The sequence below is a fragment of the Carlito syrichta genome, unplaced genomic scaffold, assembly GCF_000164805.1.
Source record: "Carlito syrichta isolate Samal-C Ts95f unplaced genomic scaffold, Tarsius_syrichta-2.0.1 Scaffold316392, whole genome shotgun sequence".
Classification (NCBI taxonomy): Eukaryota; Metazoa; Chordata; class Mammalia; order Primates; family Tarsiidae; genus Carlito; species Carlito syrichta.
The window spans coordinates 112,295-135,418 of NW_007260488.1; the positions used below are offsets into that span (position 1 = coordinate 112,295).

General features: G+C 40.9%; 1 protein-coding gene across 1 annotated transcript in view; it reads right to left on the bottom strand.

Annotated features, from left to right (window-relative positions):
* SLC41A3 (solute carrier family 41 member 3) overlaps positions 1-23,124 on the bottom strand; it is a 61,896-nt gene that overhangs the window by 26,622 nt on the left and 12,150 nt on the right. The window contains 2 exon segments of the mRNA XM_021707136.1: positions 1,302-1,373; positions 22,684-22,791. Coding sequence (XP_021562811.1) covers positions 1,302-1,373; positions 22,684-22,791 — 180 coding nt within the window.

Consider the following 23,124-nt stretch of genomic DNA (forward strand, 5'->3'; position numbering starts at 1 on the left):
AAAAAAAAAAAAAGTTAATCATCAATATGTAGGAATTTAGTATGATAAAGGTGGCATTTCAAAACAGGATGGAGTGGATAAATATTGAATAAACAGAGGAAGAGAAATTGGCTATCTAAGTAGGGGAAAAACTGGGTCCCCACTTCATACCATTCACACACACACACACACACACACACACACATCCCTAAATATGAAAACCAAAAATATGAAATAAAAGCTACATCACATAAAATCCACAAAGCTTTCAACCGTCAAACCAGACTGAGTCCAGGACATCAGACGAGGTAATTGTGAGCAGGGAAGACGAAGCCAGACTTGGCGACGCTGTTTGGGGGATGCCTCTGGGACAGACAGCTGAAGATGCCCAGTAGAGTTCATCATAAGTGCTCTGGAACCCAGGTAAGAGGCAAAGTGGTATCATTCTAATTCAGTGGGCAGGGAGATTTCCCTTCCCAAGGCCACCCAACTGACAGAAGACAGATTGTCTGATCTCAGAGTTCACATTATCTTTGCCGCCACAAGCTGTCCCTACCCAGAGAAGCCCAGAAGGTTCTGGGATAGAACTACCCCCATCTGGGCCCAGGCTCAACCTTCCCTCTTGCCCCTGAACCAATCTCTTCTTCATCTCCTTCTGCTTTGTGTCTCCTGACTCTGTAACACAGTAGCAGGTTGCCAGGAAGAAAACTTAACCTAACCAGGGTCTGGCAGAAGGTGGTACAAGTTCGAGAGGAGCATGAAGCACTTAAGAGGCTAAGAGAGTCTCTCAAAGGTTGAAAAGGAACAGATGGAGAGGCAGGAACAGGGTCAAGGGAGAATGTCCAGGCAGGAAGGATCCACAGATGCCCAGGAAGATTAAGTAAGATCACATGTAGAAGGCAGTCAAAGGATGCAACAATTAGAGGAATACCTGAGGCCTTGGGGAGCACAGTTTGAGTCAAGACAGCAAGAAGAGAAGCGTGTTAGCACTGGGCAGGCTGTAAGAAAGAGGAGGGAGCAAGTCACAAGCGAACCTTTCAAGACGTCTGGCTTGGAAAGAAATCAGTGGGGAAGCGAGCGGGACCTAGGTTCCCACACTCAGGTGGGTGTGGTTGTGCCCTGTGAGCAGACTGAGCCCTCTGCAGCTGTGTAGATGTGGTCTGGCAGATAGGGAGCAGACAGATGGCTACCTGTCCTCAAAGTTCAGTCCAGAGTGCAGGAACGAGGGCTCACTTAGCCTTCACCTTTCCTACCTGGGCAGGCCCGGCTGCAGATACAAAAAGGGGGAGGAGACTGATCCATCTGACAAAGTGAAGACTCACCTGAATGAGGGCGAGGTTGCTGCTGATGACTCTGTGCTGCTCCTGAGGGTCATCAATTTGTCCAGTGTTGGCCTGGGATAGAGAGAAGAGGAAAAGCGAGGTCTGGGTTAATCCTTTTTGGAAAAGGCAGTCTCTCAGAGAGAAATCAATAAATACCATTTCGTTGGCATCAGAACAGATTATTCTGCTCAGCTTTCCAAACAACGATCAGCCTTTTTTGTAGGAAGGGAGGTAAAGGCATCGGTCCCTTTGGGAACTAGATGGATGCCGTGGACCATTCCTCCCCTCCTCAAGTCTGTGACTACACACACGCTCACAAACACAGACACACACACACACACACACAGACACATGCTGCCGGCAATTTTATGGCCATCTCTGGTTCTCAAGCTCATGAACAGACCTCAGGCAAGGGCTCCTGTTGTGAAGTCAGCCAGGTCTTTGGCCTTGTCCCCCTACCACCTACAACGCCCTTCTTTCTCTGTCAGCTGACCTTATTTCCAATGACCACCAGCCCCCTTCCCTTGCCTCGGCAAAACTGTCCTGTTTAAGGAGTATATATAAGTCGGTCTTCTCTCAGAATAAAAAAACAAGATCAGAAATATGACTTTCTCCTTTTAAAATGGTAGGTGGGTCAGGAGTGGTGGCTCATACTTATAATCCCAGCACTTTGGGAGGCAGAAGCAAGAGGACTGCCTGAGCCCAAGGGTTCAAGGCCAAGCTGGGCAACTTGGTGAGACCTCGTCTCTGTAATAAATAAAAAATTAGCTGACATGGAGGTGCATGCCTATAGTCCCAGTTACTTGGAAGGCTGAGGTGGGAGGATCATCTAAGCTCAGCAGGTCAAGGCTGTGGTGGCCATGAGCATGCTTCTGCACTCCAGTCTGGGCAACAGAGTGAGACTCCAACTAAAAAAAAAAAAAAGGTAGGTGGCTCCTAAAAGCATAGCATGTGCTAGCAAAATTCAAAATTCAAGACTAAGAAAAGGTTTCAAAGCAAATATATTTTCCTAGCCCCTTTACTCAGTTCATTAAGTTCCTGAACTCCAAGAAAAAAATATAAAAATATGTCTACCACTAACAAACTTGATAATTATTTTTCCTTTTACAAAGAAGGGGAGCCTTTTTGTTTTCAACACAACTGACACCAGGGACACGTCACCTGACAGTGGCCAGGTTTCAGTCCACTCTTGCTGAATACAGGGATGATACCCACCTCAGGTAGCCTGCAGGGATAGCAAGGGAAGGAAAGAGGGCAGAGATGGGGCAGAGCTCATCATGCGCCAGGCATGTACGGCCAAAAGGGTGACTTCCTTCTCTCCACAGGCAGACCGTGTATTCACCGAGACCCAAGTGTGCCCACCGCTATTTTAACTCATGTTTTCTATTAATCCATCAGCTCCAACATGGGTCCTATCTTATCAGATAAGGGGGTTGCTGCTGGGCCATGTGATCCCTGAGTATGAATCAGAAAAAGCATTCCTTTCTCAAGATATTTTCCTTTTATCAGCTGTAAAACAGTTCAAATAAAAGTACAAGTCGATCACCTGTACCGCCCACAGAGCAGCCCAGCCTCTACTGTGTATGAAAGGACTTGCCAAGCTCACTGCTGGCATCCAGGAGCACCTCACTGAGTGTGAAGGACAGGGAGCAGGACCAAGAGGTAAAGCAGGGAGGGCTGCAGGCGGGGAAGCTCCGAGAGCCACAGAGGTGGGAGAGGAAGCGCGTGGAAGGTGAAGACGTGTGACAAGAGATGAGAAAAGGGATTACGATTTCAGAGCATCGGGAGCCCTTCTAGGCCAGGGGATGAGAGTAGGCAGCTGAAGTGGAATGAAGGCGAGAAAACCAGGAGGCTTCGGTTCAGATGAGTCATCCATGTGGATGCTACAACGGTCCAAGATGGTGGTGGGATCTGACGTACAGAAGACCACTGAATAGTATGTTTCCCAGGTTTAGGGATCCAACCAAGCTGGCAATGTGGAGGAAAGGAAGTGCAAGAGGACAGAGGGGAAGCAACACCATCTGCATGCAGGCAGATATCCACTTTCAAAGAAATTATTCTGATACTTGTTAAAAACAACAAGGTAAAGCTTATCCAAGACTATTGCAATAAGGGAACGAGATTGACCTTGACTCCAAATACAAATGGGATAAGTGGAGATTTGTAGCCAATGGGCAAGGTAAGGGAATAGATGGAAATTACTAAGAAAAATTTAACTAGGTGTCAAGGACAGGAGGGGAGGAACTTAATCAAGAGTAGGAGAGGCCCAGGCTCAGTGACTCAGCCTGTAATCCCAGCACTTTGGGAGGCCGAGGTGAGTGGATTGCCTGAGGCTGTGGGTTCAAGACCAGCCCAGGCAACTTGGCAAGACCTCGTCTCTACAATAAAAATAAAAAATTAGCCAGCCATGGTAGTATATACCTGTAGTTCTGGCTACTTGGAAGGCTGAGGCAGAAGAATCACCTGAACCCAGCAGGTCAACACTGGGGTAGCCGTGAGTGTGCCACTGCACTCGAGCCTGGGCGACAGCACGAGAAAGAAGCCAGGCACAATGGCTCACACCTGTAATCCCAACACTTTGGGAGGCCAAGGTAAGAGGACTGCCTGAGCCCAGGGGTTCAAGACCAGCCTAGGCAATTTGGCAAGACTTCGTCTCTACAATAAATCAAAAAATTAGCCAGGCATGGTGGCACATGCCTGTAGCCCCAGCTACCTGGAAGGCAGAGGCAGAAGGATCACCTGATTCCAGCAGGTTGAAGTTGTGGTAGCTGTGAGCGTGCCACTGTACTATATACAGTCTGGGCAACAGAGACTTCAACTCAAAAAAAAAAAAAAAAGAGAGAGAGAGTGGGAAAGAGGAGCTTGACTAGATATCAGGGTGGAGGATTCTCAATAAACTAGCTTAGCAGAGTTCTTTGCTAAAACAGGGTCAACAGCCAAGTTGAGTAGAGGGCTCAGAGATTCCTGATTCAAGCAAGTTTGGTCAAGGAAGGAGTGTTCGTCACCACCCAGGAGGAGGTCCCCAGGGGAACAGGTCTCCTTCAGGTAGAGGAACATTTCTTTGCCCTGGAATGCAGTTCCTAGAGATGTCAGGGGGGAAAGTTGGAGGCACAGGACCAGTCTGAGCACAGACTAAGAGCTCAAAGAGACAATCAGCGGGAGGCTGGGACACTTACAGAGAGCAACCTGAATTCACCTCATCAGAAGGCGTTCATAGATGCCCTTCCTAAATGTGTATTTCAATTACATAAATTTTTAAAAATCTATTTGAATCTGACAATTCTAGTCTTCTAGACTTCTGCATTGTAAACTTGCGATTTTTCCCTTTCCTTATCTGTTAGTCAGAAGTGAGTTATTAAATCCCACTGACACTCATGGGGACAGGAAATAAGCTCCAGCTTCTACAAGGCAGCATATCCAAGATTTGAGGACACACATTAAAATTCCACAGGATCCTGTTTCCATTCTAGGTTCTCTCAATCTTTCCTTATTGACTGTAAAACAGGCTGCTTTCACCAATTCAGAGGGTGCCAATGTTGGGTATTCCCTGTGCACCCTGTGGACCTGCGCTCCCCCTGCCTGCTCTGTGCCGGCAAGGCTGACCTGGGTGGACCAATCAACAAGCCCCCTAGACCTACCGCTTCTGATTGGCTCTGTCCAATGAGGAGCTATTGAGAAGGCACTGGAGGCCCCGTGGGGAAACTGGATGTGTGTCCCTGTGCCCTTCCTACGGGGCGGGGGCTGTGCGCCTCCACCCAGACCCGCAGCTCCCGTAGGTTGGTCTTCTCCTCTGGCTCCAGGCACAGCTCTCCCCTGGGATCTGAGAACCAGTCTGCCCTGCTTCTGCCCCTTTAGGCTTAGAGTAATAATTACTCCCTGTTGCTCCAAGTCCTGGGGTGCTTCGCCACCCCTTCCTGGTTTCTGGGAATCCTGCCTAAAACTCTGTAAATGAACACTTTCCGAAACTCCACAGACACTGCCTGTCTGTGTGTGTCACCTTTTCCCTGCCAGGATCCTAACATATTCTGTGACTCGTAACTTCAGGAGGATGTTTTTTGGCCCACTCACATCTTGTTACTACTTTGTGCACTTTTTTCTAATAACTAGAAATAGTTACTGCATTAAGATGGAAGACTGAACACCTGTTATGCTATCCCTCTCCTTCCCATATTGGGGATTGAGGAGACAATCACTTAGTGCTTTATTTTCAAATAATTTCATACTTCAGAGGTGTTTCAAAGTCAACAGAAAGCCTCCGCATACCCTGCACTCCGCTTCTCCTGCCAACAAGTACATGACCCGGGACGAGCACCAAAACTAAGAAATTAATGCTGGTACAACACTCGCAACTAAACTAAAGAATGTATTTGCAGGTCGGCAATCTTCTCACCATTGTTCTTTTTTGTTCCAAGAAATGAATCAGGATCACCCACTTCTTAGTCTCACTTTTCTTCTAAAGAGTCAGTTATACTGTAGGATGTCCCTCAGTTTGGGTTTCTCTGATGTTTCCTCCTGACTAAACAGAGGCTGTGGGTTTTGAGGGAGAAGCCCACAAAGGTGAGGTGCCCTTCTCCTTGCACCCAATCAGGGCTATGGGATGGCTGGTAATGCTGACCTGGGTTCCTGGCTGAGGTGGCAACTGCCAGGCTTCTCCACTGTAAACTTACTCTTTTTCTCTTTCCTTATCTATTAGTCAGAAGTGAGTTATTAGGTCCCACCGACACTCGAGGGGGGAGGAAATAAGCTCCAGCTTCTAGAAGGCAGCATTTCCAAGATTTCAGGACACATATTAAAACAACCATAGTAACCACAGTAATCCATAAATGTTGTGCTTATTTAAAAAAATAATAGCCAAAAATTTCCCAAACTGGAAGAAAGACATAAATATGCAAGAAGGTGAATGAACTTCAAGTAGGATAAACCCCAAGAGACCCACACAGAGACACATTACCAACAAACTGAAAGTCAGAAAGATAATCTTGAAAACCACAAGAGAAAAGAGACTCATCACATAAAAGAGATCCAATCTTCCATGAGATTATCAGTGGATTTCTCAGCAGAAACTTTATAGGCTACTGGTAGTGGAGTAATATATTTAAAGTGCTGGGGAAAAGAATAATAAAACAACCTGTCAACTGAGAATTCTACGCCTAGCAAAACTATCCTGTACAAATGAGGAAAATTTTAAGACATTCCCATATAAGCAAAGCTAGGGGAGTTCATTATCACTAGTCTGCCCTATAAGAAATGCTACATGGAGTCCTTCAAGTTGAAATAGAAGAATACCAGACAGTAACTCAAAGTCAAATAAAAATATAAAGTTCTCTAGTAAAGGTAAATACACAGATGATTGTTAAAAAGCTGTATTACTGTAATTTTAGTTTGTAATTCTACATTTTATTCTCTTATGGGATTTAAAAGTCAAAAACATGTAAATATAAACCCATTTTAACAGATACGCAATATAAAAAGATAAAATTTGTGACATCAATACAAAGTATGGAGGCTAAGCTTTAAAAGAACAGAGCTTTTGTATGAAGTTGAAATTAAATTGATGTTAGTTTAAGATATGTTGCAATATTTTAGGACATTGAATGTAATCTCCACAGTAACAACAAAGAAAATACTTGTAGAATATAAACCAAAAAATTTGAGACTAGAATAAAGACATATTACTAAAAAAAAATCAACTCAGCCTGTAATCCCAGCACTTTGGGATGCTGAGGTGAGTGGATTGCCTGAGCCCGCAGGTTCGAGACCCACCTGGGCAACTTGGCGAGACCTCATCTCTACAATAAATCAAAAAATTAGCCGGGCGTGGTAGCACGCGCCTATAGTTCCAGCTACTTGGAAGGCTGAGGCGGAAGGATCACCGGAGCCCAGCAAGTCGAGGCTGCGGTGGCCGGGAGCAGCCACTACACTCCAGTCTGGGTGAAAGAGTGAGACTCCAACTCAAAAAATAAAAATAAAAAATAAAAAAAAATCAACTAATCATAAAGGAAGGCAATAGGGAGAAAACAGGAACAAAAAGTTATAGAAAGCAAATAAAATGCCAATAGTAAGTCTTCTCTATCAGTAATTACTTTAAATGTAAATGAATTAAAATCCCCAATCAAAAGATGTACATCAGCAGAATGAATTAAAAACCAAAACTAAACTCCCCCCTAAAAAAAAAAAACCACTAGGATCCAACTACATATTGCCAGTAAGAGACTCGCTTTAGATTTAAGGGTACACATAAGTTGAAAGCAAAACAATGAAAAAGATATTCCATGCAAATAGTAGCAAAAAAGAGCAAGCGTGGCTATACTAATATCAGACAAAATAAACTTAAAGCCAAAAATCTGTTACAAGATAAAAAGAAAGATATTGTATAAAGATACAAGGATCAAATTACCAAGAAAATAGAAAAATTATAAACATATTGTATCAAACAGCAAAGCTCCTAAAATATATGAAGCAAATACTGATATAAATGAAGGAAGAAACAAACAGCTCTACAATAATAGTTGGAGACTTCAACACCCCCCACTGTCAATAATGAATTCAACAACAAAGCATGTCAATAAAGAAGTAGAGTGTTTGAATGACCCATAGACCAATTGGACCTAACATACAGAACATTCCACTAAATGACGAAGAATACACATCTTTCTTGACAAAATATGAATATGGAACATTCTCCAGGATAGACCATATGTTAGGCCATAAAACCAGTCTTGATAAATTTAATAAGACTGAAATCACACAAAGTTATCTTTTTCAATCCCGAGGGAATGAAACTAAAAATCAGTAGCAGAAGGACAACTGGAAAATATTCAAATTTGTGGAAACAACCAATGGGTTGACCCTTGAACAATCAATGGGTCAAAGAAGAAATCCCAAAGCAAATTAGAAAATGTCGAGACAAATGAAAATACAACACATCAAAATTAATGAGGCGCAATGAAAGCAGGTTTAAAGGGAAAAAATTGTAAACTATAAACAACTATGTTTTTTAAAAAGACCTCAAACTAACAACCTATATTTAGACCTAAAGAAACTAGAAAAATAACAAACTAAACTCAAAGTCAGAAGAAAGAAAAAAATAATAAAGAATTGAGAAGAAATAAAAAAGAATTTAAAAAATAGTGGTGAAAAAATCAATAAAACCTAGGGTTTTATTGATCAATAAAAAAAATCAATAAAGGCCATAAACCTTTAGCTAGATTGACTAAGACAAAAAGACAGACGTCTCTAAAAACTATAATCAGAAATAAAAAGGACCACATTACTACTGATTCTACAAGAGTAAAAAGGAATATAACAGCATACAACAAACAGTGGATGCCAACAAATTTGATAACCCGATTGAAATGATAAATTCCTAGAAACACAGAATTGACCAGGACTGACTCATGGAGAAATAAAAAAATTTGAACACACTAAATGTTAGCAAGAAAGTTAAATCAGTGATCAAAAACCTCCCAAAAAGAAAAGCCAGGATCAGATGGCTTCACTCATGAATTCTATCAAACATTTTAAAAAGAGTGAGTGACCTCTCACAGAAACAAAGATCCAAGTATCACATGTTCTCACTCATATAATGGACCTTAAACATCCAATGCAATACTATACGAAAATGACTGACAGTACTGGGAAACTATGGTGGGGGGAGGGAGATGGGATTAACAGTAGCAAATATCTATCTGGGAACGAGGAAACACCCCATATCAACAGGGTGCCTGAATGAAACGCAATTGTATACCTAACCCTTAACTGTACCCCACAACTTCATAATAAAAAATAAATAATAAATAAATAAAATTTTTTTAAAAAAGAGTTAACACCAATCCTCTACAAACTCTCCCAAAAAAATTAAAGAGAAAAAAACACTTACAAATTCATTCTATAAGGCCAGTGTTATCCTGATACTAATGCCAAACAAAGACACTAGAAGAAAATAAAATTACAGATCAATATCTCTGATTAATATTGATATGAAAATATTCAAAATATGAATAAACGGAATTCAGCAGTATATTGAAAAGATTATACACCATGAGGTATACAAAAGAGTCCCCCAAAAAACTGAAATTACTTTTTAGAGGGTGGGCCCCTTGTAGTACAGGCTTCCCCCACTAGGTAAGTGTTCTAGGAACCCATCAGCATCAGTATACCAGCTAGCATAGTTGTGAAAGGCTGCATTCAACTTTAGTAATTTTGTTTTTTAGTTTCTGTTTTTGGAGATTCTTTCAATGCATTTGCCCATTTCATGATGGGTTATCTATATACTTGTTAACATTGTGCTGTGTGTTCAGCAGTTTTGAACCCCAAACAGCATGACTCCTTGCCCCACCCTTCCTACTCATCCCATTTTGCCCTAAGAAACTTTTGTTTTTGTCTCCCCAGATTAAAAAAAAAAGTCTTCAGCCCAGCGCAGTGGTGTACACCTGTAATCCCAGCACTTTGGGAGGCAGAAGCAAGAGGATTGCCTGAGTTCAGTGGTTTGACACCAGCCTGGGCAACATGGTGAGGCCTCACCTCTACAATAAATCACACCTGCCAGGTGTGGTGGTGCATGCCTGTGGTTCCAGCTACTTGGAAGACTGAGGTGGAGGAATCACCTGAGCCTAGCAAGTAGAGGCTGTAGTGGCCATGAGAATGCCACTGCACACCAGCCTGGGTGACAGTGAGAATCTGAATCTAAAAACAAAATAAAACAAAAAAAAGCTGGGGGGGGCCTCAAAAGGAAATGTTCTGCTGTTGTGGAAGAGGTGAAACAAAAAACGGTAGAAGCATTAAAAGATGTCAAAATTGATGAGTTCAAAAACTGTTTTGAGATATGGAAAAAATGTTTTGATAGGTGTATTATATCAAATGAAGAGTACTTTGAAGATAAAGTTTAAACATGTAAGAATAAATACAAAATTTTGTATAAATAAATTCCATGTTTTCTTGTCTTTTGGTTTTTTGGTTTTTGGGTTTTTGTTTTGTTTTGTTTTTTGCATTTGGAGCCTAATCCTGAAATGTAAGGATGGCTCCACATACAAAAATCAAGATTATCTCAACTGATGCAGAAAAAGCATTTGAGAAGATTCAACACATATTCATGATAAAAACAGCCAAAAAACTAGAAACAAAAGAAAACTACCTCAACACAATAAAGATCATATGCAAAAAGCTCACAGCTGCCTTTGGGAGGCTGAGATGAGTTCGAGACCCGCCTGGGCAGCGAGACCTCATCTCTACAATAAATCAAAAAATCAGCCGGGCGTGGTAGCACATGCCTGTAATTCCAGCTACTCGGAAGACTGAGGCAGAAGGAGCCCAGCAGGTTGAGGCTGCAGTGGCCGGGAGCAGCCACTGCACTCCAGTCTGGGCGACAGAGTGAGACTCCAACTCAAAAAAAAAAAAAAAAAAAAGCTCACAGCTAACATCATGCTTAATAGTGACAGACTGAAACTTTTCCTTTGAGACCAGAACAAAGATGCCTGTTTTCACCATTTTTATTCACCATTGCAATGGAAATCTCAGTCACAGCCATTACGCAAAAAAAAAAAAGAAAGAAAAAGAAAGAAAAGGTATCCAAATTGGAAAGGAGAAAGTAAAATTATCAGTGTTTACAGGAGGAAGTAAAAGTATCAGCATTTACAAATGATGTGATCTTACACGTTGAAAACCCTAAAGATTACACACACATACACAAACACACAAACACTGTTAGAACTAATAAATGAATTCAGTCAAGTTGCAGGACACAAAATCAACACATAAAAATCAGTTGTGTTTTTATATATCAACAATAGACAATTCAAAAGTAACTAAGGAAACAATCATATTTATAATAGCATCAAAAGAATAAAATACTTAGGAACAAGAGGTAAAAGATTTGTAGACTAAAAACTACAAAATGTTGCTGAAGAAATTAGAGAAAGCACAAATAAATGGAAAGACATACAATATTCATGGATTGGAAGACAATATTGTTAGGATGTCAATATTAACCAAAACGATTTACAAATTTAATATAATCCTTACCAAAATCTTAATGCCTTTGTTTTCTGAAATAGAAAAATACTTCTAAAATACATATGGACTCTCAAGGGCCCATGAATAGCAAAATAAATCTCAAAAAGAAGACCAAAGCTGGAGGTCTTATACATCATGACGTCAAAACAAATTACAAAGCTATAGTCATCAAAACAGTGTGATAATGGTATAAAGACAGGCATATAAATAGATCAATGGAATAAAATCATTTATAAATAAACCCTCACATATATGGTAAATAATTTTTGACAACGGTGTCATGAAATTCAATGGGAAAAGGACAGTTTTCAAAAAATAGTGCTGGGAAAACTGGATATCTACATGCAAAGGAATGAAGTTGGATGCTTACCTTACACCATATACAAAAATCAACTCAAAATGGATCAAAGACCTAAACATAGGAGCTAAAACTACAAAAATCTTAGACGAACATAGAGGAAAAGTTTCATAACACTGGATTTGGGTCATGATTCCTTGGATATGATACCAAAAACACAGGCAATAAAAATAGATAAACTGAACTACATGAAATTTTACAACTTCTGTGCATCAAAGAACATAATCAAGAGAGTGAAAAGTCAACCAACAGGAAGGGAGAAAATATTTTCAGATCATGTATCTGATAAGAAATTAATATCTAAAATGCACAAAGCACACCTACAACTCAGTAACAAAAAAACCAAACAACCCAATTTCAAAATGGGCAAAGAACTTGAATGGAAATTTCTCCAAAGAAGATCTACAAATGGCCAAGAAACACATAAAAAGATGCTCATCATTACTAATTATTAGGAAAAGCAAATTAAAACCATAATGAGATACTACCTAGCATCCACTGGGATGGCTATTATTAAAAAAAAAATCACAAGTGCTGGTGAGGAAGAGGGCAATTTGGAACATTTGTACACTGCTGATGGCAATATGAAATGATACAGCCACTACAGAAAATAGTATGGTGGTTCCCCAAAATATTAAACATATAATCCAGCAATCCCACTTCTGGGTATACACCTCAAAGAATTGGAAGCAGGGACTGAAATAGACAGTTATACATACACGTTCATAGCAGCACAATTCGCAATAGCCAAGAGGTAGAAACAACTCAATTGCCCATAGACAGATGCATGAATAAATAAAATGTGGTCTGTACACACAATGGAATATGATTCTGTCTTAAAAAGAAGAAATTCTTACACATACTACAACATTCATAAGCCAGTTACAGAATGACAAATACTGTATGGTTCCACTTATATGAGATACTAGTCATTTTTTTTTTTTTTTTTTTTGAGTTGGAGTCTCACTCTGTCACCTAGGATGGAGTGCAGTGGTATGTCACAAGCACCCCAGCATCAACGTGCTGGGCTCAGGCAATCCTTCTACCTCAGCCTTCCAAGTAGCTGGAACTACAGGTGTGTGCTACCACATTCAGCTAATTTTTCTGATTTATTGTAGAGACAAGATCTCGTCAAGTTGCCCAGGCTGGTCTTGAACCCCTGGGCTCAGGCAATCTTCTCACCTCCACCTCCTAAAGTGCTGGGACTACAGGTCTGAGCCAATGCACCTGGATGAGTAGTCAAATTTTTAAAGACAAAAGTAGAATGGTAGTTGCCAGGGGTTTAGGGGAAGGGGAAGGGGGAGTTAGTACCGAGAGTTTTAGTTTTGCAAGATAAAAAGGGTTTCTTACATGGGTGGTGGTGATGGTTACACAACAATATGAATCTCCTTAATGCCACAGAACTGTACACTCAGAAATGTCACAATGATAAATTTTATATGTATTCCACCACAAGATTTTTAAAAAGACCCTGCTGGGGAAGTGAAGCTACAAGCTACAGTCTGGAAGAAAATTTTTTCCTCAGGTATCTGACAAAGGACAATCAAAACTCAAGAGTAAAAAAAAAAAAAAAAATCCAGTTTGAAATGGCAAAACACATCAGGGGACACTTCACTGAAGTGGCCAATAAGCACATGAAAAGATGTTCAACACTACTAGTCCTTAGAACAATACATATTAAGACCAAGATCAGACATCACTACACACTTATTAAAATGGCCAAACTAAAAAATAAGAACAAAACCAAATATTGTTAAGAACGCAAAAAGATGGCTATTTCATACATTGCTGATGGCAATTTACAAGTTTTTTGGCAAATTCGTTAAAAACTAAACACTTACACCATCCAGCAATCTCACTGCTAGGTATTTATCCAGGAAGATGAAAACGTATGTCTATACAAAATCCTGTACACAGACGTTTATTACAGCCTTATTTGAAATCACAAAAATACTGAAAACAACCAAAGCATCCTTCAACAGGTGAACAGTTACTACTCAGCAATTTTAAAAAATGAAATATTGATACACAACGAACCTTGTTACAAAAGGAATGTTTATGTCCCCCGTTGAAATCTAATCCCCAATGTGACGGTATTTGGAAGTGAGACTTTGGCAGGCTATTTGGTCATAAAAGTGAAGCCATCATGAATGGGACTGGTACCTTTATAAGAAGAGGCCAGAGAATAGCTGGCTCTCTTTTCACCATTTGAGGATATAATGAGAACTAGGCTGTCTATAACTCAGAAGAAAGCCCTTCCCAGAACCCGTGCTGGCACCCTGATCTCAGCCTTCTAGCCTCTAGAATTGTAAGAAATAAACTTCTGTTGTTCACAAGCCACCCTACCTATGGTACTTTGCACTAAGCCAAATGGACAAAGACAGACCTCAAGAACATTATGCTGAGGGTAAACAAGCCAGTCCCAAAAGGCCACCTACTAGAAGATTTCATTTATATAATCTTATGTAAAAGTTGTCAAAATGACAACTTTTTAAAGACGGAGACTAGGTTAATGGCTGCCAGAAGTTGGGGTGGTGAGAGTAGAGGGAGACAGGTGGTTGTGACTATGAGGGAGATCCTGATGGGAAGGAACAGTTCCGCCATTTTGATTGCGAGGATGGTTACACGAATCTATGTGATAAAATTACACAGAATTAGATACAAACATTGTGCCAATGCCAATTTCTTGGTTTGACTACTGTCCTATAGTTACAAAAGATGGAAAAACTGGGTGAAGGGTACGTGGGATCTCTCTGTACTCTCTGCAACTTCCTGTAAATAAATCTATAACTGCTTCAGAATAAAAACTAAAAACCAAAAAGCCAAAAAATAACTATGAAAATACATCATTGTACTGATATCTCTGAGCACATCTCTGTTTTCTTTAGGATAACTCCCTGAAACACAATTTCTGGGGCAAAGGATTTACACATGTTTAAGATTTTACAAATTTACAAATTGCCCCTCTGAAAGATTGTAAAGTTATACTTGCCACCATTAGTGCTTGAGAATTCTGTGCTTACAGTATCATTCCCTGCTGCAGACACACACATTCATATTCACCCGAGTCAACCTGACACGCAATAAAACAGCATTTGTTAATGAATAGTCAAGCTGACTAGTGTGACTGAAAATGCTTTCCATATTGACTTGCATCCTCGTTTATTTGTAAACTATGATTTATGCCCTTTGTTCAATTTTACATTGAGGGTTTATCTTTGTATTTATATATGTATGACCTATATAGCCATTTAAGGATATAAACTCTGTTAATTTTATATTATAACTTTTTCCTTTATTGGTCATCTGCCTTTCAACAAAAGTGTTTTTTGTTTTGTTTTGTTTTTTGAGTCAGAGTCTCACTCTGTTGCCCAGGCTGGAGTGCAGTGGCATGCTCACGGCCACCGCAGTCTCGACCTGCTGGTCTCAGGTGATCCTTCTGCCTCAGCATTCCAAGTAGTTGGAACTACAGGCATGTGCCATCATGCCCAGGTAACTTTTTTATTTATTGTAAAGACATGGTCTCACCATGTTGCCCAGGATGGTCTCGAAACCGTGGGCTCAGGCAATCTTCTCATCTCCACCTCGCAAAGTGCTGGCTGGGATTACAGGCATGAGGCACCACGGCCAGGATTCCTCTTTTAAATTTATGCAAGAAAATTGTAATGGCTAGAACTGTCTCCCAAAAAGATGTTGAAGCCTTAAGCCCCAGTTTCTCAGTATGTGACCTTAATTTGGAAATAGAGTTGCTACACAGGTAATTAGTTAAGATGACGTCACGATGGAGTAAGATATACTCCTAATCCAGTATGACTGGTATCCTTACAAAAAAAGAACATTTGGATACACACACACACACATACACATACACACACACACACACACACACACACACACACACACACACACACACACACACACACACACTACCATGTAAGCAGGAAGGCAGAGATCAGGGCAATACTCCTACAGGACAAGAAGTGCCAAAGACTGCCAGCAAACCACCAGGAGAGAGGCCTAAACAGATTCTGCCTCACAGCCCTTGAAGGGAACCAAGCCTACTGATACCCTGATCTCAGATTTCCAGCCTGCACAACTGTGAGACAATAAATTTTTGTTGTTTCAGCTATTCGGCTTATGACATTTTGTTACAGAGCAGCCCTAGTAAACTAATACATAAGTGATGACAAAGTTTTCAATTTAATTGAGACATCAATCTTCCTTTATGAATTCTGCGTTTGTTCTGCAACTTTACAAGTACTTTCCTATCACTGGATTCTAAAAATACAAGTATGTGTTTCTGGTATCATGCAGGGCACAGTGGTTCACGCCTGTAAACACAGCACTTTGGTAGGCAGAGGTGAGAGGACTGCCTGAGCCCAGGGGTTCAAGAGAGGCAGGTCAGGGCACTGCACTGCAGCCTGAGTGACAGAGTGAGACTCCAACTTAAAAAAAAAAAGACTGAGTGTGGTGACTCAGCCCGTAATCCCAGCACTTTGGGAGACTGAGGTGAGTGGATTGCCTGAGCCCACGGGTTGAAGATCAGTCGGGGGAACTTGGTGAGACCTCGCCTCTACAATAAAAATTTTTTTAAATTAGCCAGGCGTGATAGCACGCACCTGTGGTTCCAGCTACTTTGAAGGCTGAGGCAGAAGAATCGATTGCCGGAGCCCAGAAGGGTTGATGCTGGAGTGGCTGTGAGCATGCCACTACACTCCAGTCTGGGCAATGGAGTGAGATTCCTACACTATACACACACACCTCCCACACACACACACACACACACACACACACACACACACACATTTTATATATATATTTATATGTATGTACTTTTATATATATATACATTTTATATATATATACACAACACACATATACACACATACACATTTTATATATATATACATTTATATGTATATACTTTTATATATATACATTATATATATATACACAACACACATACACACACATATATACAATCTGTTCAAAATATCTAATAATAATTAAAAAATTTTTTAAATATTTCTATAAGAATGAACCAGTTGTCTTAGAACCATCTATTAATTTATCCTTTCTTCACTGATTTAAAATGCCAGTATTATTAGACAGTAAATTAAACTTGTATGTATCTGAGCTTATTTCTGGGTGTTCTATTATACTGATACCAGTTGGAAAATATTTTAATTTCTATAACTTTATATTATACTTTAAAATCTGGAAATAAAATTTTACCAGTAATATTTTTTCTTTTTCTTTCCAATATTTTTTCTTTAATCTAACTCGTTTACTCCTCCAGATAAATTTTAAAACAATATTGTCTAGTGTTCCCCAAATTCCCTTTGGCGTATTGTTAGTAAATATATAAACTTTTATAAACTAAAAGAAAGAGAACTGGTAACTTTACAACATCGACTCCTGCCACTCGAGAACTTCATGTCTCTCCAGATTTGTATTTCCCTTTATAAAGCTTTATAGTTTTATTTTTATAGGTCCTACACATTTCTTTTTGAAGTTTATTTTGAAGGTATTTTAAAACTAGTTAACAGTTTGAAGGAAATCTCTGCTTTAATTATACTTTGTAAATTATTATTTCCAATATATATGGGAATATGCAGGTTCATATTTCTGTATGTTAACATGTATGCTTCATTTCATCTAGATATTTCAGACCTGGGCCACTTTACTGAGTGCTTATGCATTTAACTGTTTTCTAGTTAATTTGCTTAGATTTTCTAAGATGACAAGCATATCACTAGTAAATAATAAGTTTTTTCCTCCTTTCCAATATTTATGACAATATTCTTTTTTCCCAAGCTTATTACATTAGCCAGAATATGCAGAATGACATAGCTAAAATATTCTTCTATTTCAAGTTGCACTAAGAGTTTTTTAAATCATGCAACAAAAAGAAAAGTTAACAAATGGGACTTGATTAAACTAAAAAGCTTCTGCACAGCAAAAAAAAATCAACAAGGTAAACAGAAATTAATCTACAGAAATGGAAGCCAGATCAGAGGAGCTGGGTGAGGGGCGGAGGACTAGGCACTGGACTGCAATGGCAAGAACTTTCCAGAGAAACGGTGATGGTCTGTATATTAACTGGGGTCACAGCCACACAGGTGTGCATATTTGTCAAAAGTCACTGACCTGCACACTAAAAACTTGTGAGTTTTTATTGTATCAATTTATACCTAAAAACAGTTATTTTTTTTTAATGAAGAATAGATTTTGGATGCCTTTGAAGGTTGTGATGATAATGTGGCTGTTCTCCTTTGATAGGCCACTGCAGTGAATGATATTCACCGTTCTTTCTTCCTTCGATGTCTTACCTATTTTAAAATATTTAAAACACTAAGATGCATGCATTGCAGAAAAATGTTTAAAAGGAAGTTAAGCGCCGGGCTCGGTGGCTCAGCCTGTAATCCCGCGCCTTTGGGAGGCTGAGGTGAGTGAATTGCCTGAGCCCGCGGGTTCAAGACCCGCCTGGGCAGTGAGACCTCATCTCTACAATAAATCAAAAAATCAGCTGGGTGTGGTGGCGCATGCCTGTAATTCCGGCTACTCGGAAGGCTGAGGCGGAAGGATCGCTGGAGCCCAGCAGGCCGAGGCTGCGGTGGCCGGGAGCGGCCAATGCACTCCAGTCTGGACGACAGAGTGAGACTCCAACTCAAAAAAAAAAAAAAAAAAGGAAGTTAAGCACCTGAATGCTTGAAACACCTCCTTGGTAGAGATTACTATCAATACTTCTTTACCTCCCAAACCCTGACCAAAACATTGTGCATACATATGTGTATATGCATGTGTGTATATGCATGTTCTTGCATGTGTATGCATGTGTGTAGGAGCATGTATGCAGGTATTGCATGTGTGTGTGCCTGCCTGCATTATATTACCAGCTGTTTAAAATATTTCTACGTCCCACAAGGCTCTGTGTGGTCTGGCCCCATGTGCTCATTTTCTCTTGCTGCTGTAACAAACTTAGAGGCTTAAAACAAAAGAAATCACCACACCTATTCAACATAGTACTGGAAGCCCTAGCCAGAGCAATCAGGCAAGAGATAAAAACAAAAGGCATCCAAATTGGCACGGAAGAAATTACATTATCTCTGTTCACTGATGATATGACTTCATACCTAGAAAACCCTCAAGACTCCTCCAAGGACTCCTAGACCTGATAAATGACTTCAGTAAGGTTTTAGGACACAAAATCAACATATAAAAATGAGCAGCATTTCTATACACCACTAACACTCAATCCGAGAACCAAATCAAGAACTCAGTTCCATTTACAATAACCATCACACACACACACACACACACACACACACACACACACATACACACACACAAAGTACCTAGGTATACATTTAACCAAGAAGGTGGAAGTTCTGTACAAGGAAAACTACAAAACACCGATGAAAGAAACTGTAGACAGTACAAACACATCGGAAGAATCAGTATCATTAAAATGACCATACTTCCCAAAGCAACCTACAGATCCAACACAGTCCAAATCAAAATACCAACAGAATTTTTCACAGAACTAGAAAAACCAATCTTAACATTTGTAGGGAACCAAGAAAGAGCTTGAACAGCCAAAGCAATCCTAAGCAAAAAGGACAAATACGGAGATATCACTCCACCTGACTTCAAGTTATACTACAAGGGCTACAGTAACTAAAATGGAATGGTACTGGTACAAAAATAGGCAGAGCAGTGGAACAGAATAGAAAATCCAGAAATAAAGCTACATACCTACAACCAACTAATCTTCAGCAAAGCCAACAAAAATAAACAATGAGGACCAGGTGTGGTAACTCATGCCTAAAATCTCAGCACATTGGGAGGCTGAGGTGGGAGGATTGCTAGAGTCCAAGAGTTCAAGAACAGTCTGGGCAACATAGCAAGACCTCATCTCTACAAAAAAATCAAAAAGTAAGCCTGGCATGGTAGTACATGAGTAGAGTCCCAGCTACTAGGGAGGCTGAAGTGGAATGACCGCCTGAGCCCAGGAGGTTGAGGCTGCAGTGATCATGCTACTGCACTTCAGTTTGGATGACAGAGAGACCCCAACAACAAAATAAATAAATAAACAAACAAAATGGGGAAAGGACACCCTATTCAATAAATAATTCTGGGAAGACTTAAACATAAGACCTGAAACTATACAAATTCCAGAAGAAAGCCTAAGACAAACTCTTCTGGACATTGGCCTAGACAGAGAATGTATGACAAAGACCCAAAAAGCAAATGCAACAAAAAGAAAAATTAACAAATGGGACTTAATGAAACTAAAAAGCTTCTGCACAGTGAAAGAAATAATGAACCAAGTAAACAGCAAACCTATGAAATGAGAGAAAATATTTGCAAATTATGCCTCAGGCGATGGGCTAATATTCAGAACTCAAGCAACTCAACATGAAACAAACAAACCCATCAAAAAGTAGGCAAAAGACATGAACAGGCATTTCTCAAAAGAAGACACACGGGCAGTCAACAAACAAATGGAAAAAATGCTCAACCTAACTAATCGTCATAGAAATGCAAATTAAAACCACAATGAGATATCACACATCAGTCAGAACAGCTGTCATTAAAAAGCCAGACACCTTGGGAACCACCATACTTAGTGATCTATCAGAGAAACAAAGAGCTGAAGACCGAATGTTCTCATTCATAAGCGGGCCCTGAACACCAGTCACATTATCACAAGGGAAGGCGCAGTGGTCACTGAGCACCGCCAGGGGAGGAAGGAGGGGGAACGCTAACAACACAAAGGGTGCCTGGTCCTAAACCAAGAGAAGTGAGGGCCCTTTGGAGGCCCAGACACCAACTACGTGCAGTCTGACTGTGTAGTTACCCCTTTCTTGTACCCCGTGTCTCTATAATAAAATACATTTTTTTAAAACCAAAAGGCCAAAAACCATCAGATGTTGACCTGGATGTGAAGAAAAGGGAACACTCATCCACTGTTGGTGAGAATGTAACTCTGTGGAAAACGGTATGGTGATTTCTCAAAGAACTAAAAATAGAACCCAGCGATCCCACTACTGGGCATCTATCCATAGGAAAAGAAATCATCCTATCAAAAAAGATACCTATGCTCAAATGTTCATTGCAGCACTATTCACAACAGCAAAGTCATGGAACAAACCTCAGTTCCATTCAATAATTGAATAAAGAAAATGTGAGCCGGGCTCGGTGGCTCAGTCTGTAATCCCGCGCCTTTGGGAGGCTGAGGTGAGTGGATTGCCTGAGCCCGCGGGTTCGAGACCCGCCTGGGCAGCGAGACCTCATCTCTACAATAAATAAAAAAATCAGCCGGGCATGGTAGCGCGTGCCTATAGTTCCGGCTACTTGGAAGGCTGAGGCGGAAGGATCGCCGGAGCCCAGCGGGTTGAGGCTGCGGTGGCCAGGAGCGGCCACTGCATTCCAGTCTGGGCGACAGAGTGAGACTCCAACTCAAAAAAAAAAAAAAAAAAAAAAGAAAATGTGATATATACGCACTATGGATTACTATGCAGTATCATTTCTTTTGCAGTAACATGAATGGAGCTGAAGAATATTATCCTAAGTGAACTAACTCAGAAACAGAAAACCAAAAACTGCATGTGCTCACTTATATGTGGGAGCTCAACAGACATAAAGATGGAAATAATAGACACTGAGGACACTAACTAGGGGGAGGCGAACAGAGGGGTGAGGGTTCAGAAGCTACCTATAGTGTGCAGTGTTCACCTTTTGGGGAAGGGGGACACCTAAAGCCCAGTCCCCACCAGTATGCAATATGTCCATATAACAAACATGCACTTGTATCCCTGACTCCAAAATAAAAATTTAACAAATAAAAAAGAAATACATCCTCTCATAGTTCTGGAAGTCAGGAGTCTGAAATGAGTCTTATGAGGTCAAAATCAAGGTGCTGGCAAAAACCTTGCTCTCCTCTATAAGATCTAGGGAAGAATCTGTTTCTTTGCCTTTTCCGGCTCACAGAGCTGCATTTCTGGGCTCATGGCCCTTCCCCTATCACAAAGCCAAGGGCACAGCATTTCTCCTCTTACTCTGCGTCCATCACATGATCTTTCCTCTTCTGTCTGAAATGTCCCTCTGTCTCCTCTTTAGAAGGGCCCCTGTAGCTACAAAGGGCCCACCTGGATAATCTAGGACAATCTCCCATCCCAAACCCCTTAACTTCATCATAGCTATGAAGACCCTTTTCCATATAAGGTAACATTCATAGGTTCCAGGGATTAGGACCTAGGTATCTGTGGAGGCTACTCGGTATCTTTGGAGGCTCAGACCCCCTTATCTCTTCAGCCTCATGTCCAGGAGCCCTACCCTCTGCACATCAGCCACACTTCTCTTCTCTCAGTTCCTTGGACACACCATGCATTCTCTTGCCACAGCTGGTTTTATCTAGGATGCTAAATTGGCATCAGAGAAAAAGGATACACCATTCTGTGTAGTAGAGAAAAAAAGAACGTAAGTCCCAGGAGATAGCTGAAAGGGGGTGAAAAGAGCTGGCAATGCCAGGAACTGCACTGTTTAAAGAGACCAGAGAAGACACCTCCAGGGACTGGCATCCAAGGAACCATTCTAGAGAACAAAGGCCAATAACTGAGGTTGTTGACTTGGGCGATTTGAATCCATGCCTCCTCCACGGAACACAAATTGAGGCTTCTCTGTGCATGTGTGAAGGGACTGGTCTCATGGTCCAAGTGGCTGTGAGGTGAGCAGGGCAGCATGCAGACTCAGCAGGGTTGTGGGGGCACAGGGACATGTGGAACCAATACACATCTATGTCCAAGGAGGAACGGAGGGCACATGAGGGCTGGGCACACGCCTCACCAGCAGTCCGATTTGGCCATAGAAAATTAGTATGATGGGCTGAGAGCGGGACTAGGGACAGTGTCATAAGATACCAACACTCGTCTTTTCAAGACTCCAACCCACAGCATGCAAGGCACTGAGGGGAGACCCAGTGGTGAGGACATGTCCGTGTCCACTTACAGCTGTAGAGAGTCTTGACGCCAGTGTCATTTCCAGGTTGCCCTTGAGGCCCACTAGGGGCGGCACCAACATCAAAAGGTCTTTAACTTCCATAAACACGGGCCAGTGCTGGTTGGGAAAGAATAAAGAGATAAATTCAAACATACATATCAGCATATCTCTGGAAATTTCCTGAGAGAACCTTTGGCAAGTTACTTTTCATTCCTTATGAAATGAACAAGTAAGCCTAAGCAGTTTCTTACATGGCTTTAAACAAAGCACAAAAGAATTGTGAAGCTGTGAAATTTTTAAAATACTGTTTAAGCCGGGCTCAGTGGCTCAGCCTGTAATACTGCTCTTTGGGAGGCTGAGGTGAGTGGATTGCCTGAGCCCGCGGGTTCAAGACCCGCCTGGGCAACTTGGCAAGACTTCATCTCTACAATAAAATCAAAAATTAGCCGG